Source organism: Coregonus lavaretus, assembly GCF_964263955.1.
Source record: "Coregonus lavaretus genome assembly, chromosome: 36".
Classification (NCBI taxonomy): Eukaryota; Metazoa; Chordata; class Actinopteri; order Salmoniformes; family Salmonidae; genus Coregonus; species Coregonus lavaretus.
In genome coordinates, this window is record NC_140023.1 from 14788312 (window position 1) to 14806507 (window position 18196).

Genomic DNA, 18196 nt, shown 5'->3' on the forward strand with positions numbered 1-18196 from the left:
TAACATTACGACCACATAAATGTTTGTAATGCCCTGTCAAACACACCCCGGTAATGGCTGAAATGGGCTATAATGGAATACATTGGCTTCCCGTTGAATGTATAAGAACACTAAAGCGTCATATGCGATTTAATTGTCTCAACACTTACATCACAAGAAAAATAACTATTTTGATGGGTGATTACTTTTTTAAATTTCACAAAAAAATATATAATTTAATACAGTTGAAATGTTTACAAATTAGATGCGCTGAAATGAAAGTAACTTCAAAAAATGAACACTTGTGAAAGTGATATATCTGATCTCGTAAAGTATGTTTAGATAGGTGTAAGAGCCACGCGTGTTGATTTTTAATCCGAGGGTATCCTGCTATTGGCACACTTGTTGAATTATGCAAGAGAATGTGACAACAGTCATTAATGAGGCAGTATAGAGAGCGCAGGTGAGTGCAGGTAGGTTAGACAGAGCAAATGTTTGGTGGTTGCAGCCCTATTCCACCCCTTTATGTTAATTTTTAAATATATGCAAATACACCCAGTGTGTTTATGCGAATTAACCCATAAATTGTCTTTATTTGAACACAAAATACTACAAAAATACACGATACTAGGGTTGGGCGGTGTCCAGATATTCATATCATCATACCGTTTCCGTACCACACCGGCGTATACAGTATTACTGGAAGTGCACACAAGGGGCGCTATTTCCACAAAAAAGGCAACAGGACTCTTGATCCAGGAGTTGATTGAATGTCTCTGATGTGACCAAGAAGCTTGATCTTGACATCTAGCCACTTAGCTAGCAAGTTAGCAAACCAAATCCATAGCTGGAGCCCTGAGCTGGATATCATTTATTTGATACATCTTAGATCTCTTATAGTTATACTTAACTTAGTTATACGCAGTGGCGTAGCACACACCCCTGCAGCCCATGCGAGGCGGGGGTGCCCCCAACTAAAAATAAAATAATCTTTATTGTTACGGTATTGAAAAACATACCGTCGGTATTTCGAAATACCCCGGAATATGGTATATCGCCCAAGCCTACCTGATACAATAAGAAAATGTATATATGAATTCCCACCACAATACCTGAACTGCATTGATTATTTGTCCGTGCCAGTAAATTGTTTTATGTGCTATAATACAGTTAATTTCTGTTGAAAATTTAAAATAAAATAAAGTTTGGAGTATCTTCATCCATTGTCCAACTGTTGCATTATTAGAATTGTTAAAACCTTAACAATTTCGATGACCGTTGCTAGAATAATAATAATAATAATAATAATAATAATAATAGTGTAGGCGTAGTCCAAGAATAAAAATGTATTGTTACATCTGACAAATACATTTCTGATTTTTGTTTTTGAAAGAACGTAACTTGTGAGGCTAGGTGTGCACTGTACACAATATAACAAAACAAGTTTGGTCAGGATATGACTCCTCTTTGTCAGGACGATGCAGAACATTTGTTATTGTTCCTCAAACAATTGAAGAAAACATTAGTGTTGACCCTCTCTTCAGATAAGAAAATAAGCTAAGGCCCAGCACACCACCACTACACACCCAAGACAAAGCCCTGACCCTCAGCTGACACTCTGTCCTCGTTTCCTCTCCTAACATAGCAGGATATGGGGGCTACCCCTTGGTTTTCATGGAGATGGGCATGTAGGACCAAAGGGCTCAATAGTATGTATCAGACCTGGGTACTGCCTGGATACAGCCCTTAGCAGTGGTATTTTGGCCATATACCACAAACCCCTGAGATACCTTATTGCTATTATAAACCGGTTACCAACATAAATAGAACAGTAAACAAGTAGTTGAGTCATACCGTGGTATATTGTCTGATATACAGTGCCTTCAGAAAGTATTCATACCCCTTGACTTATTCCACATTTTGTTGTGTTACAGCCTGAATTCTAAATGGATTAACTATATTTTGTTCCTCACCCATCTACACACAATACTCCATAATGACAAAGTGCAAACATGTTTTTAGAATTTTTTGCAAATGTATTTAAAATTAAACACAGAAAAATCTCATTTACACAGGTATTCACACCCTTGAGTAAATACATGTTAGAATAACCTTTGGCAGCGATTACAGCTGTGAGTCTTTCTAGGTAAGTCTAAGAGCTTTGCACACCTAAATTGTACAATATTTGCCTATTATTCTTTCAAAATTCTTCAAGCTCTGTCAAATTGGTTGTTGATCATTGCTAGACAACCATTTTCAAGTCTTGCCATAGATTTTCAAGCAGATTTAAGTCAAGTCAAAACTGGAACTTGGCCACTCAGAAACATTCACTGACTTCTTAGTAAGCAACTCCAGTGTAGTTTTGGCCTTGTGTTTTTGGTTATTGTCCTGCTGAAAGTTGAATTCACCTTTCAGTGTCTGGTGGTAAGCAGACTGAACTAGGTTTTCCTCTAGGATTTTGCCTGTGCTTAGCGCCACTCTGGTTCTTTTTTTATCCAAAAAAAAACTCCCCAGTCGTTAACGATTATAAGCATACATATAACATGATGCCGCCAACACTATGCTTGAAAATATGGAGCGTGGCACTCAGTAATCTGCTTTATTGGATTGGATTTGCCCCAAAGAGAACACTGTATTCAGGACAAAAAGATAATTGCTTTGCCTGCATTATTTAGTGCCTTGTTGCAAACAGGATGCATGTTTTCAAATATGTGTATTCTGTACAGGCTTCCTTCTTTTCACACTGTCATTTAGGTTAGTATTGTGGAGTAATTACAATGTTGTTGTTCCACCTTCAGTTTTCTCCTATTCCAGCCATTAAACTCTGTAACTGTTATAAAGTCACATTGATCTCATGGTGAAATCCCTGAGTGGTTTCTTTCCTCTCCGGCAACTGAGTTAGGAAGGACGCCTGTATCTTTGTAGTGACTGGGTGTATTGATACACCATCCAAAGTTTCATTAATAACTTACCATGCTCAAAAGGGATATTAAATGTCTGCTTTTTTTTTTTTTTTTACTAATCTACCAATAGGTGCCCTTCTTTGTGAGGCATTGGAAAACCTTCCTGGTCTTCATGGTTGAATCTGTGTTTGAAATACAATTATCTGTAAGGTTCCTCAGTCTGTAAGTGTATGTGTGGGGTACAGAGATGAGGTAGTGATTCAAAAATTATTTTAACACTATTATTGCACACAGAGTGAGTCCATGCAACTTATTATGTGACTTGTTAAGCACATTTTTACTCCAGAACGTATTTAGGCTTGCCATAACAAAGGAGTTGTATACTTATTGACTCAGCGTTACATTTTTTATTCATTTGTATTTATTTATTTAATCACAATTCCACTTTGACGTTATGGGGTATTGTGCGTAGGCCAGTGACAAAAAAAAAATCACAATTTAATCAATTTTAAAATGCAGGCTGTAACACAACAAAATGTGGAAGAATTCAAGGGGTGTGAATACTTTCTGAAGGCACTGAACACACGGCTGGAATGTGGTTTCAGCTAATCAGCATCCAGGACCCAAACTGCCTGGTTTATATTACTATTTAGGGCATTTCATAGTGATATTTGACTCCAAGTGTCGATTTGTAAAAACAATAAAAAAACGATTTGCTACTGTAGCCAGCGCTAGTCGGCTGTACCTGCACCAAAACTACAGTATTTTTCATCCTATAGCTTGTTCTCTATCTTCATTTTTAATAGTGAGCCAACATGTTTTCAGCACTTTTATTTCTCTGACTGATAAAAACTTGTTTTCTAATGCTCTCTCGTCTCTGCAGCAGACATAGTGAGCAATATGTTTCGAACATCAAATCGAAATAAAATCGCAAATACTTTCAAATAGTAAGCTATCTATCGGAAATTATTTTGAAAACACTTTAAAATAGGTTACTTCCAACAGAAGTAGTTGATTCGGGTCACATTATTAGAAAAATACTACAATACACAGAAAATAAGTACTGTATTTAAATAACAAATACACATGTATTTGAACCCAGGTCTGGTAGGTATTGTATCACCACCACAGCTATTCCACCTATACTGCCATCTTCACACCTCATGAAATCACCCACCACAAGAGCAGTGTTAACAACTGTATTAATTTGAGTTCTAGGAAACTATAACAGAAAAACTAAACAGAAATCATATTGCTGAACAATAAATATTTATCCAGGCTAGTTGAATTGAGTTACTGGTGTTATTGTGTTACAAATATTTCACATTTAAATTTTTAGTCATTTAGCAGACACTCTTATCCAGAGCGACTTACAGTTAGTGAGTGCATAAATTTTTCATACTGGCCCCCCGTGGGAAACAAACCCACAACCCTGGCATTGCAAGTGCCATGCTCTACCAACTGAGCTACACAAATAGTGGGAAAATAAAGGTCTGTTTCTATTGGCTTGAGCACACGGCAGTTGTGTGAATTCTATGGCATTAGATGCTAGGCTTGAGCTTTTCATGCTCGACAAACAGGGAGAACACCATGGAGGGAGCAGACCCAGGTGATTTACATCTCTATAAACACTTGCTCCCCAGTCCCCACCTGCACCATGGAGGCTACAAATAGGAAGGATAGAGGGAACGGGAGAGAGGGAGAGAGGGATAGAGAGAAAGAGAAGGGGGGTGGCAGTAACAGCAGTGAGGGGGTAGTAAGAGGGTTCAGACACTGCCAGTTACACGATGACTAACTCCTGACAGACCAATCGGGAGTGAGCGCGGGGGGGGGGGGCACGTTCAAACAGCTGTTCCATCATAGAGCAGTGTAAAGGTGAAGGACTGCTGCTCACGCACATGCCCAGTAGGCTGTGTGACTGCTTACTGGCTCTCTCTCCAGTCTGTGGTCAGGGAAGAAAGATCAACAGAGCCAACAGATGCATAGGGCCTAACCAAAACCCTAACCTTTAACATGCCCTACATTATGAGCAATGGAGAGATATAGGGTAGCCTTCAAGGGGGGAAACATTCAGTAAAATCTATTTTACTGATCTCACTTTTTGGGAGGATCTGACTGACTTTAGATGGGAGGATTTTGAGGTTTGGCAGCTCTTTCGTGCAAGATCAGCAGCAATATGTAGATTCATAAAATGTGGGTTTGTATTGCTAAACCACAATCCCCAGCTCTGAAGTAAATGACCTGCACAAGACAAAGCCCTCTATACAGCACACAGCTGACTCCACTCAGGCCTTCCCCCACCACTCCTTAAACCCAAACAAACATGCCTGACCACACACACACCCTCCCCCAAACTCCCCTAGCTGAGGCTTCTAATAAATAGGTTCTCCCACACCGGTTCCTCACTTGCTTGTACAACCCACACGGGTCGGCGCTCTGTTTGTCCCTTCCCAGCTGCCCTCCAATAGGCTGACTCAGAGCACTCAGCTGAGTGAGCTACTCCAGCACCCCACACACACACACACACACGGACCCCCAGTGTACAACTCTACAAGAACAGCCAGGCTGGCCAGCCTTACAAATAATAATATATTTATTTTATATAGTGCTTTTCATTAGAAAGAAAATCTCAAAGACGCTGTAAAAACAAAACAAAATGTAGAGATCTGGCAGGTCTTGGGCAATGGTCTTCCACAGCTTCAGATGATAAAGTGTTGTTCAGCCAGGCAGTTCAGAAATCAATGACAGATTAGGTCCATTCAATATGGAAGGCTGTTCAGGTCTTTACATTACAAAATTAATACGTCAAATAACAACATTTGATTTTCATGCGCAAGCCAAGCGCCACCAATGCAGTCATTAGCACTGTCAAAGCTGTAAAGAAATAAAACATAAACAAGCACACACAAATCAAATCAAATTTGTCACATGCCCTGAATACAACAGGTTAACCAACAATGTAGTTCTTTTTTTTGTAAGTAAGCACATATTTGCTAAAAAGCAAATTGTAACACAATAAAATAACAATTACAAGGCTATATAAAGGGGGAACTGGTACCGAGTCAATGTGCTAGGGTACAGGTTAGTCAAGGTAATTGAGGTAATATGTACATGTAAGTAGGGGTAAAGTGACTATGCATAGATAATAAACAGCAATTAATAGCAGCGTAAAAAATGCAAATAGTCCGGGTAGACATTTGATTAACTGTTTAGCAGTCTTATGGCTTGGGGGTAGAAGCTGTTAAGGAGCCTTTTGGACATAGACTGGGTACTCCGGTACCGCTTGCCGTGTGGTAGCAGAGAGAACAGTCTATGACTGGAGTCTGACCATTTTTAGGGACTTCCTCTGACACCGCCTGGTATAGAGGTCCTGGATGGCAGGAAGCTTAGCCCCAGTGATGTACTGGGGCGTAAGCACTACCCTCTGTAGTGTCTTGCGGTCGGATGCCGAGCAGTTGCCATACCAAGCGGTGATGCAACCAGTCAGGATGCTCTCGATGGTGCAGCTGCAGAACTTTTTGAGGCCAGTATTGATGTGTTTACAATAACGCGTTGGTAATAAGCCATCATTTGTTCGGCCAAATGGGAAAACGGCTGTGTAAGCATTTGAAATAAGAGCAGGATCAAACAAGCAGGATCTAAAATGTTAGCTAGGTTGTCCAACATTTTCCCCGTCATGCAACCATCCCAGAGGCAGGGGAGAAATGATGGTGGGCCTGCTGCTACTGCCAGCCAGCCACAGCCCAAGCAGTTGCACCTGATTCATCCTTGTCAAAATACAGAATAATAATCAAGCATTTTGTCAACCTCTATGACAGTTTGGAGACTGGAGGTAGGCTGTCTCCCAACTATGTTGACTTCGGTTTGCAGTATGACAAAGTCACTCACAAATATCTTTGATACAGATGTTATTAGCAACTTCTGGGGTAGCTAGCACCAATGCAACCAGCCTGAAAACAATGACCAGAAATTGCAGTCATTCTCAATATTCTCTGCAATGATTTAGAAATCCATGTGACTATTAGGAAGCAACTTGTTGTTCTCCTATTGAAATCAAACTTCAGTTCATGAAAATAAGATAACGAACTAAACAAGATATCCAGCTACATAGCCCTGTTGCCCCCAAACTAGCGAAACACTGTGACAGATGAAATATGAGTGATAGTGTTATCATTACGTTAAAAATGTAGAAACAAGTGACATGATGCAAGTATTATGGAAACTATTCTGGCCAAAAATAAGGGGTTATCACATTAATGACATCACAGCCAATAAATTAAATGAGGAATCAATGACATTGTCAGCCAGCACCTACTCTCCTATTTGCATAATGTCCCATAGAGATTAGTTCAGAGCCCTTTGAGGACTCTCCGGAGAATGAGAAGCTGAGCAATATGGACTGTTGTGCAGTGTCAACAAATAGGCTTAATTCTGATAGAACAAGCTTGATAGGACTAAATGCTGGGGAAAATCTAACATTTACCCAGTTGATAGCCTAAATTATCAAATGGGCAAATGATGTGGACAGGACAATCAACTGGAAATTAGGACAGAATTAATTATTTCAAACTAGGCTACACTGATCAAAGCTGTTTACCGGCCTACAGCGTTACTCAAATGTACAATTAGTGAAGATAATGTGCAGGCCTAGCAATTTTCTGAAAGCAGGCTAATGTATGAGTGTATTGTAAAATGTTCACAGAAAAACACTGACTTCATTGACAAACAAATTCAGGTTTAAAACAGGCCTTCAGATGGTTTGGATCCATCATCACAGGCACTTTAGGTAATGAGATAAGTGAGAACCCATGCTGGCCACTACACAATGTTATTTGGCAACCAGCATCAAGTTGTTTTAAGTGGTCAAAGGTCAATATGAATATGAGGACAAAAAGTGTAATAAGAGGATGCGAGTACAAATAATACAATGGAAGGTGAAGTGTGTGTTTACCTTTAATCTTCACTGTAGGAGAATTTGGTCCAGCAGACTGTTTTCTCCATCCCCTCCAGTTCTGACACAGACTCTCAGCCTCTGATATGAAGGAGCAGAGAGAGTCCTCCTCGAACCGGTCAGAATCTTCGAAGGAGAACCTCTCTCCGTCTTCCCACTCAGCGAACATTAGTTCCATTACATCCACCGTAGGCTATACAACTCAGGATTCAAGTGGACTGTACAATAGCCAAGGCCTTCCGTCAAAGGGAGGGAAAAAAAACGGGTGAGAGCTGCCCACCACTGAAAGGGAGCAGAAGCAAAGAACACTTCCACAAGTCTCCAGTAAAAGTTGGGGGAGGGGTGAGAGCAACAACCAAAACACTGCTGAGAGCTCACTGTAGTCTTGCAGGCGAACTACACAGTAAAACAATCATATCCATTATCAATGGTAGGGAAAAAATACTTTCTTCACAAATTTTACCAAATTAGTATTCAGCATTTGGAAAATAGAGGCAAAACTAGGAAACACAATGACTTTTCTTTCTTACCAAGGGCCATGCCATTTAGGGTGATAATTTATCTGAGACACTTTATATCCATGTCGTTTGAGAAAGTTGATTCCAGTCCGGTAACAATTTAGTTTCTGCCCCCTCCCACCACCCAGTTTCGAGTTGGACTGTTTCTGCTTGACTGTCTAAATTGAGCAGTGCTTCGAGGGAGACGACCCCCACTTACTTACAAGTCACCCACACAGGCAAATTTTTATAGGGTTCTTCTAGCTATCTAACTACTTTTAATGAAACACTTTCTACATTACCTAAGATTAACCCAACTCGTAAACAGAAATATTGACGGTCAGCTACTGCACTTAAAATTAAATATACATAAACTTAACTTGTTTTCCTCCATTTCCTACCTCCCCTTCTCGACGAATCAGCTGTGCTACAGACACTAACCGTCTCGAGACAGCCGTACAAAATGTTCCAAAAGCTTGCAAGCAGGCCTTTTTAATTTCCCTTGGGAATAAAACAACGTTAATAAGTATAATCTAGCTACCGTCTCTCATTCTTTCTTTGACAGATTCACTACTCAAGCTTGAAGATCTGCTAGCTACTAGCTTAACTGGCTAATGCTAGCTAACTAGCCAGCTAGCTAGTAAGCTAACACTGCCTGGTCAACCAGACTCAGTAGCTTGCTAAAATAGCTAGCTAGCTTTTAAAAAAAAGACTCGATTGTCATCATTCGCAAACGTTGTAAGATGTATCACTTAAGGGAAACCTTGAAAGAATAATCGTTTTACGAACACATTTTAACTCTGGCAGGATACCCTTGGTCATAATCCGAGTCTCAAAGCCCCACTACTACAGTCAGTACACAGCACCCGCTTCAACAAGAAGGGCTTTGGTGTTTGTTTACATTGACACCTTTGAAGAACTACACTTCCGTCAAATTTGACTGACTACATACGGTTTTCGATCAACTGTCTCCGGTCATAGTGTACAGTCAGTTTTATATGTATTTGATTGCAAACTTACGCTATTAGCTAATACCTTGACTCGAATCTCTTTTCCCTTTGCTTTGTATTTTGAAAAAAGCACCCTCGCCCGTGCCCGCCACTGCACTGGTTCCCAATGACCCCTAGTCCGGAAACTGTAGAAAAGCCCCTTTCATTTTTCCCGACCGACACCAGTAGTCCTACCGTCCCCAAGTTGTCTTTGAGGCTTCTAACGACACCGGGGTCCCCCAAAATTGTCTCAACAATCCCCCATCTCTTCCACTCTCTCCGGTCGGGAAGATGGCTCTTCTTCTTCTTCTACTACTATAATATATTGGCGTTCGCACAATTTACACTGCATGCCGCCACCTACTGTGCGGGATGGAAACAGGATTCCCAAAAAAACGGAACCGATGTGGGGGATATACTCATACAAAATACCTAAAAATAAATAAAATAAACCAAATCAAACTACACTACATTACCAAAAGTATGTTGACACCTGCTCGTCGAACATCTCATTCCAAAATCATGGGCATTAATATGGAGTTGGTCCCCCCGTTGCTGCTATAACAAATGATCAACGAACCTACCAGGTACAACCCTAAATCCGTAAACATGGGTACCCTCATAGATATCATCCTGACTAATTTACCCTCTAAATACACCTCCGCTGTCTTCAACCAGGATCTCAGCGATCACTGCCTTATTGCCTGCGTCTGTAACGGGTCCGCGGTCAAACGACCACCCCTCATCACTGTCAAACGCTCCCTAAAACACTTTAGCGAGCAGGCCTTCCTAATTGACCTGGCCCAGGTATCCTGGATGGATATAGATCTCATTCCGTCAGTAGAGGATGCCTGGTTGTTCTTTAAAAGTAATTTCCTCTCAATCTTAAATAAACATGCCCCATTCAAAAAATACAGAACTAAGAACAGATATAGCCCCTGGTTCTCCTCAGACTTGACTGCCCTTGACCAGCACAAAAACATCCTGTTGCATACTGCATTAGCATCAAATAGCCCCCGAGATATGCAACTTTTCAGGGAAGTTAGGAACCAATATACACAAGCAGTCAGGAAAGCAAAGGCTAACTTTTTCAAAAAGAAATGTGCATCCTGTAGCACTAACTCCAAAAAGTTTTGGGACACTGTGAAGTCCATGGAGAATAAGAGCACTTCCTCTACAATAATCGAGAATTTCAACAAGCATTTTGCTACGGCTGGCCATGCTTTCCACCTGGCTACCACTACCCCGGCCACCAACTCTGCACCCTCCGCTGCAACTTGCCCATGCCCCCCCCCCCCCCGCTTCTCCTTCACACAAATTCAGACAGCTGATGTTCTGAAAGAGCTGCAAAATCTGGACCCCTACAAATCAGCTGGGCTAGACAATCTGGACCCTTTCTTTCTAAAACTAGCCGCCGAAATTGTCGCAACCCCTATTACTAGCCTGTTCAACCTCTCTTTCGTAACGTCTGAGATCCCCAGAGATTGGAAAGCTGCCGCGGTCATCCCCCTCTTCAAAGGGGGTGACACTCTAGATCCAAACTGTTACAGACCTATATCCATCCTGCCCTGCTTTTCGAAAGTATTTGAAAGCCAAGTTAACAAACAGATCACCGACCATTTCGAATCCTACCGTACCTTCTCCGCTATGCAATCCGGTTTCCGAGCTGGTCATGGGTGCACTTCAGCCACGCTCAAGGTCCTAAATGATATTATAACCGCAATCGATAATAGACAGTACTGTGCAGCCGTCTTCATCGACCTGGCCAAGGCTTTCGACTCTGTCAACCACCGCATTCTTATTGGCAGACTAAATAAGCCTTGGTTTCTCAAATGACTGCCTCGCCTGGATCACCAACTACTTCTCAGATAGAGTTCAATGTGTCAAATCGGAGGGCATGTTGTCTGGACCTATGGCAGTCTCTATGGGGGTGCCACAGGGTTCAATTCTTGGGCCGACTCTTTTCTCCGTGTACATCAATGATGTCGCTCTTGCTGCTGGTGACTCTCAGATCCACCTCTACGCAGACGACACCATTTTGTATACATCTGGCCCTTCATTGGACACTGTGTTAACAAACCTCCAAACGAGCTTCAATGCCATACAACACTCCTTCAGTAGCCTCCAACTGCTCTTAAACACTAGTAAAACTAAATGCATGCTCTTCAATCGAACACTGCTGGCACCCGCCCACCCGACTAGAATCACTACTCTCGACGGGTCTGACCTAGAGTATGTGGACAACTACAAATACCTAATACCTAGGTGTCTGGTTAGACTGTAAACTCTCCTTCCAGACTCACATTAAGAATCTCCAATCCAAAGTTAAATCTAGAATCGGCTTCCTATTTCGCAACAAAGCCTCCTTCACTCATGCTGCCAAACATGCCCTCGTAAAACTGACTATCCTACCGATCCTTGACTTCAGCGATGTCATTTACAAAATAGCCTCCAACACTCTACTCAGCAAATTTGATGTAGTCTATCACAGTGCCATCCGTTTTGTCTCCAAAGCCCCATACACTACCCACCACTGTGACCTGTACGCTCTTGTTGGCTGGTCCTCACTACATGTTCGTCGTCAAACCCACTGGCTCCAGGCCATCTATAAATCACTGCTAGGCAAATCCCCGCCTTATCTTAGCTCATTGGTCACCATAGCAGCACCCACCCGTAGTCTGCGCTCCAGCAGGTATATCTCACTGGTCATCCCCAAAGCCAACACCTCCTTTGGCCGCCATTCCTTCCAGTTCTCTGCTGCCAATGACTGGAACGAATTGCAAAAATCTCTGAAGCTGGAGACTCTTATCTCCCTCACTAACTTTAAGCATCAGTTGTCAGAGCACCTTACCGATCACTGCACCTGTACACAGCCCATCTGAAATTAGCCCACCCAACTACCTCATCCCTATATTGTTATTTATTTTGCTCTTTTGCACCCCAGTATCTCTATTTGCACATAATCTCTTGCACATCTAGCATTCCAATGTTAATACTAATTGTAATTATTTTGCACTATAGCCTATTTATTGCCTTACCTCCATAACTTGCTACATTTGCACACACTGTATATATATTTTCTGTTGTATTTTTTGACTTTATGTTTTTTTTTACCCCATATGTAACTCTGTGTTGTTGTTTTTATCGCACTGCTTTGCTTTATCTTGGCCAGGTCGCAGTTGTAAATGAGAACTTGTTCTCAACTGGCTTACCTGGTTAAATAAAGGTTAAATAAAAAAATAAAAAATAAAACTGCTGCCACAAAGTTGGAAGCACAGAATTGTCTAGAATGTCATTGTATACTGTAGCGTTAAGATTTCCCTTCACTGGAACTAAGGGGCCTAGCCCGAACCATGAAAAACAGCTCCAGACCATTATTCCTCCTCTACCAATCTTTACAGTTGGAACTATGCATTCGGACAGGTAGCGTTCTCCTGGCATCCGCCGAACCCAGATACGTCTGTTGGACTGCCAGATGGTGAAGCGTGATTCATCACTCCAGAGAACGCGTTTCCACTGCTCCAGAGTCCAATGGCGGCTAGCTTTACACAACTCCAGCCGATGCTTGGCGTTGCGCATGGTGATCTTAGGCTTGTGTGCGGCTCCTCCGCCATGGAAACCCATTTCATGAAGCTCCCGACTAACAGTTCTTGTGCTGATGTTGCTTCTAGAGGCAGTTTGGAACTCGGTAGTGAGTGTTGCAACCGAGGACAGACCATTTTTACACGCTACAGCACTCAGTGGTTCTGTTCTGTGAGCTTGTGTGGCCTACCACTTTGCGGCTGAGCCGTTGTTGCTCCTAGATGTTTCCACTTCACAATAACAGCACTTACAGTTGACCGGGGCAGATCTAGCAGGGCAGAAATTTGACGAACTGACTTGTTGGAAAGGTTGCATCCTATGATGGTGCCACGTTGAAAGTCTCTGAGCTCTTCGTAAGGGTATTCTACTGCCAATGTTTGTCTATGGAGATTGCATGGCTGTGTGCTCAATTTTATACACCTGTCAGCAACAGATGTGGCTGAAATAGCCAAATCCACTAATTTGAAGGGGTGTCCACATACTTTTGTATATATACTTTTCTGTTCAAAATAAAACAGATCTGAACCCTACACAGGCTCAAGGGGAGCCTGTGAGGGCGGGCCATCTTCCGGCGCAGTGCGCCTTGCATGTCCCCTTCCTTTTTTCCTTTTCCTTTTTGTGTCACAAAATGTAATGAATTCACACTCCAGAACAGTAGGCTGACACACAGCCCACACAGTAGGTGGCAACATGCACCTCTAACATATGTTTGCGGACCGCTATAATACCATAGAAGAAGAAGAAGTCCCAAAAACGTTTTTGCCGCAGCCACAATAATGTCCAGTTTCTTTGATTTCTTTGACACTTGAGCCGTACAGTTTATAACTGGCAAAGAAAGCTACCTTTTTAACACACAGGACTGGTATTAAACATTTACTGTTGGCTGTGGTTCATCCACTACCATATCTTCACTAGTGTCACTTGTTTTCTCAACTATTTTAATCGCCTCGGCATAGGAGATTCGATTGGCCGCTTTAACTTTTGCCACCTCAATCTCCTTCACCCTTACAGGGCACTCCAGGAACTCAGGATCATGATCCCCATTACAATTGCAACATCATCGTCCTCCTTCTACACACTGTTCTTAAGTATACTACGTCCGTCAGCACACACTTGAAACATGTCCAAATCCTTTAACATTTTTACACTGCAGTGGTTTGGGGACAAAAACTCTTAGGGGGGATTTCCGACCTGAGTGAAGCGCACGTAAATGGAATGGAATTCCTTTTATATGCACTTTTCTCTCTAGGCATGTTGACCGTGAACAAGCATGAGAACAGCATGCTATTCACCACTATTCGTTGGGAGTGGAGATCAAAGAAATGAAGGTGTGGCAGAGCTGTGCTACAGATACCCCGTATTCTGATCTTGACTTAAATTCCTCATAATTCCACCACCTTTACACACAATGAATAAGGTCGAGCAACCTAACGGTTCCAAGTGGAAAAGCATCTACTATTTTTTTTCCTGAAAGAAAAAACACCATTCTCCATGCACTGTAATTTACAATAAGAGCTATTGATAAGAGCTAGGTAAATGAGTAAGCCGTTTGGATAAGGGGTTTGTAGCTCAGTTGGTAGAGCATGGCGTTTGCAACGCCAGGTTTGTGGGTTTGATTCCCACGGGGGGCCAGTATGAAAAAATAAAAATAAATAATGTATGCACTCACTAACTATAAGTCGCTCTGGATAAGAGCGTCTGCTAAATGAAAATTGTTTTAGATCTATTTTACCTTATGATCACTGGAGACAAATGTGAAACCAGTCATATGGCAGCAAACGGAAGCATATCAACATACTGTATCACCTTTTCCACAGTGAAGTTTATGAAATGCTTGTAACTTGCAGGGATGTACTTTGGAGACCCAAGCTATAGGCTTCTGTAGCCATGCGCAAATGACAGTATAGTGCCAAACCTACCAAGTTGATTTATGATTTATAGAATGTTTAATTATATGCCTGGACTCTGTATTTTTGACAATTTGTATCTTGTTAAATACTAGCCACTATCTGTAGCCACCGTCAGTTATACCCACATACATTTATAACCGTTTTTTACTTTAGTGTTAGTTTCCTTACATTTTGCATCATTCCATTACATCATTAGTTTACCTTTCTTTCCTCTGCCATGTTCGTGTGGATGTTCCTGAGGATCGCTAGCAATAGTGGATAATATAAGGCTTACATATTACAAGTCGTGAGTCATTATGTAATGCAGACATAGCAGTTTAAACCTGGAGCCTGGAGCACGGTTCACGACAACTGGACAGTCATCAATCATCACAGTTCATTGATTAGTGAGGATTATTAGGGTAGATTTAAATGACTACTGTTCAACCCATTGTACACTATTTCATGGATTGAACAATTGAATATGGCAACTTTCAAGATGAATCAAACCCCAATTTTTTATTTTATAACTCAACCCAATTCAGATGGTTTATTTACAGTTATTTACATAACTAGGACCTGTAAATTAGTTGGACTGCATAGTGAAGAAAAGCAGCCAACAAGTGCTCAGCATATGTGGGAACTCCTTCAAGACTGTTGGAAAAGCATTCCAGGTGAAGCTGGTTGAGAGAATGCCAAGAGTGTGCAAAGCTGTCATCAAGGAAAAGGGTGGTTACTTTGAAGAATCTAAAATCTAAAATCTATTTTGATTTGTTTAACACTTTTTGGGTTACTACATGATTCCATATGTTATTTCATAGTTTTGATTTCTTCACTATTATTCTACAATGTAGAAAATAGTAAAAATTAAGTAAAACCCTTGAATGAGTAGGTGTGTCCAAACTTTTGACTGGTACTCTACATATTACCTCAATTACCTCGACTAACCTGTGCCCCTGCACATTGACTCTGTACCGGTACCCCCTGTATATAGCCTCGCTACTGTTATTTTATTGCTGCTCTTTAATTATTTGTCATTTTATTAAATTTTTTATTGTTTTACTTATCTATTTTTTACTTAACACTTATTTTTCTTAAAACTGCATTGTTGGTTAAGGGCTTGTAACTAAGCATTTCACGGTAAGGTCTACACCTGTTGCGCTGTCCATGTGACAAATACAATTTGATTTGATTTGATTTGAATATGCGTGTCTTTACATGGCTTTCTTTCATTGATCCCTAATTTTCTGAATTGTTCTCTCCGTATGGTTTAGTTAGTCTGTTGAGAAAATTCTAATTAAAGGTACACCACATTTAAAGGGATGGCTTTAGATGAACCCTGTTGAATAAAACTCCAAAAGCAAATCTGTTGGCCAGCTAGTGGGAGGGTTTCCAGCGGTTGAATTACATTTATTCAGCGCGCGCAAGGGAACCACGCCGGCAAAGGCCGTTACACACCTGCATAAGGTAAGTCTAAATACCAACTACTGAGAAGTGCATAGGAAAGGCGTGCGTAGGAAAGACATACAGTGTGGGGGAAAAGTATTTGATCCCCTGCTGATTTTGTACGTTTGCCCACTGACAAAAAAAATATCAGTCTATAATTTTAATGGTAGGTTTATTTGAACAGTGAGAGACAGAATAACAACAACAAAATCCAGAAAAACGCATGTCAAAAATGTTATAAATTGATTTGCATTTTAATGAGGGAAATAAGTATTTGATCCCCTCTCAATCAGAAAGATTTCTGGCTCCCAGGTGTCTTTTATACAGGTAACGAGCTGAGATTAGGAGCACACTCTTAAAGGCATCTCTTCTGGCTCAAAGTGGAAAAGAGACTAACTTTATTACTACTTGTATTTGTGAGAGGTATTGACATGTTGAATGCACCGAGCTGTCTGTTTAAACGACTAGCACACAGCTCAGACACATTTACATTATACATTTTTGTCACGACCTGGAGAGACTGTTATTCTCGAGGTAGTTTGGTCAGGGTGTGAATATCATGTGTGTGTATTTATATGTGAAAATTCTATATTTGTATTTCTATGTTTGGCCGGGTGTGATTCCCAATCAGAGGTAGCTGTCGCTCGTTTTCTCTGATTGGGGATCATACTTAGGCAGCCAGTTTTCCTGCCTGGGTTGTGGGATCTTGTTTGTGTTTCGGTGTGTTTGGCTTATTTTGTGTATAGCCTTCCGACGTCACGTTTCATTGCCGTTTTGTCAGAGTTTATCCAGTATAAAATAAACATGTTCGCATACCACGCTGCACCTTGGTCTGACCCGTCTCTCAACATTCATGACAATTTTAGTCATTTAGCAGACACTCTTATCCAGAGCGACTTACAGTTAGTGAGTGCATACATTTTCATACCCATGCATACCCCACAATACATGCCACCAGAGGTCTCTTCACAGTCCCCATGCATACCCCACAAGACATGCCACAAGAGGTCTCTTCACAGTCCCCAAGTCCAGAACAGACTATGGGAGGCGCACAGTACTAAATAGAGCCATGACTACATGGAACTCTATTCCTCATCAGGTAACTGACGCAAGCAGTAGAATCAAATTTAAAAACAGATACAAATACACCTGTGATGAGGTGGTGTTGAAGGAGTCAGGCGCAGGAGGGTAAATCATAGAATAACAGGCTTTCATCCGCAAAATACAGGTTTACGCAGAACTGCGTCAAACACACTCCAGGGTTGTACGCACTCCTGAGATCTAATTTGGTGAAGAAGCGCGCTCCATGCATTGATTCAATCACCGAAGGAATGAGGGGGAGAGGATAACTAAATCTTATCGTCTCCCTGTTCAGTGGTCGATAATCAATGCACGGGCACAGACCTTCACAAAGAAGAAACTCGAGGAGGCGGGTGAAGTGGAGGGACGTATATACCTCTGGCGCAGGGACTTGGTGACATAGGTTTCCATAGCCACCGTTTCATCCTGTGACAGGGGGTATATATGACTCCTGGGAGGTACAGCGTCTACCCGGAGGTTTATCGCGCAATCCCCCACCCGATGAGGTGGTCATTTAGTTGCTTGCGTTTTAGAGAACGCTTGCGCCAGATCGAGGTATTCAGGGGGAATGCGCACGGTGGAGGTACTGTCTGGACTTTCCACCGTGGTTGCACCAACGGAAACATCTAGACACCTACCCTGACACTCTCGCGACCACCCCGTGAGAGCCCTCTGCAGCCATGAGAAGGTGGGGTTGTGGAGTGCTAGCCAAGGGATACCTAATACCACAGGGAAAGCAGGAGATTCAATAATCGAAAAAATAACCTGCTTAAAATGAGTCTCCTGGGTGATCATGGTGACTGGTATCGTGACTTCCGTAACATCCCGGACCCTATTGGTCGACTATCGAGTGCTCTGATGGGGAGTGGAATGGATAGGG

General features: G+C 41.7%; 1 protein-coding gene across 6 annotated transcripts in view; it reads right to left on the bottom strand.

Annotated features, from left to right (window-relative positions):
• LOC311110816 (zinc finger SWIM domain-containing protein 8-like) overlaps positions 1-9033 on the bottom strand; it is a 33288-nt gene extending 24255 nt beyond the window's left edge. For all 6 annotated transcript variants that reach the window (XM_084153388.1, XM_084153385.1, XM_084153387.1 and 3 more), the window contains exon 1: positions 7834-9033. In XM_084153388.1, the coding sequence (XP_084009514.1) occupies positions 7834-8011 (178 nt within the window). In that variant the 5' untranslated portion in view covers positions 8012-9033. The remainder of the gene's footprint in view (positions 1-7833) is intronic.
• Positions 9034-18196: the final 9163 nt, after the last annotated feature.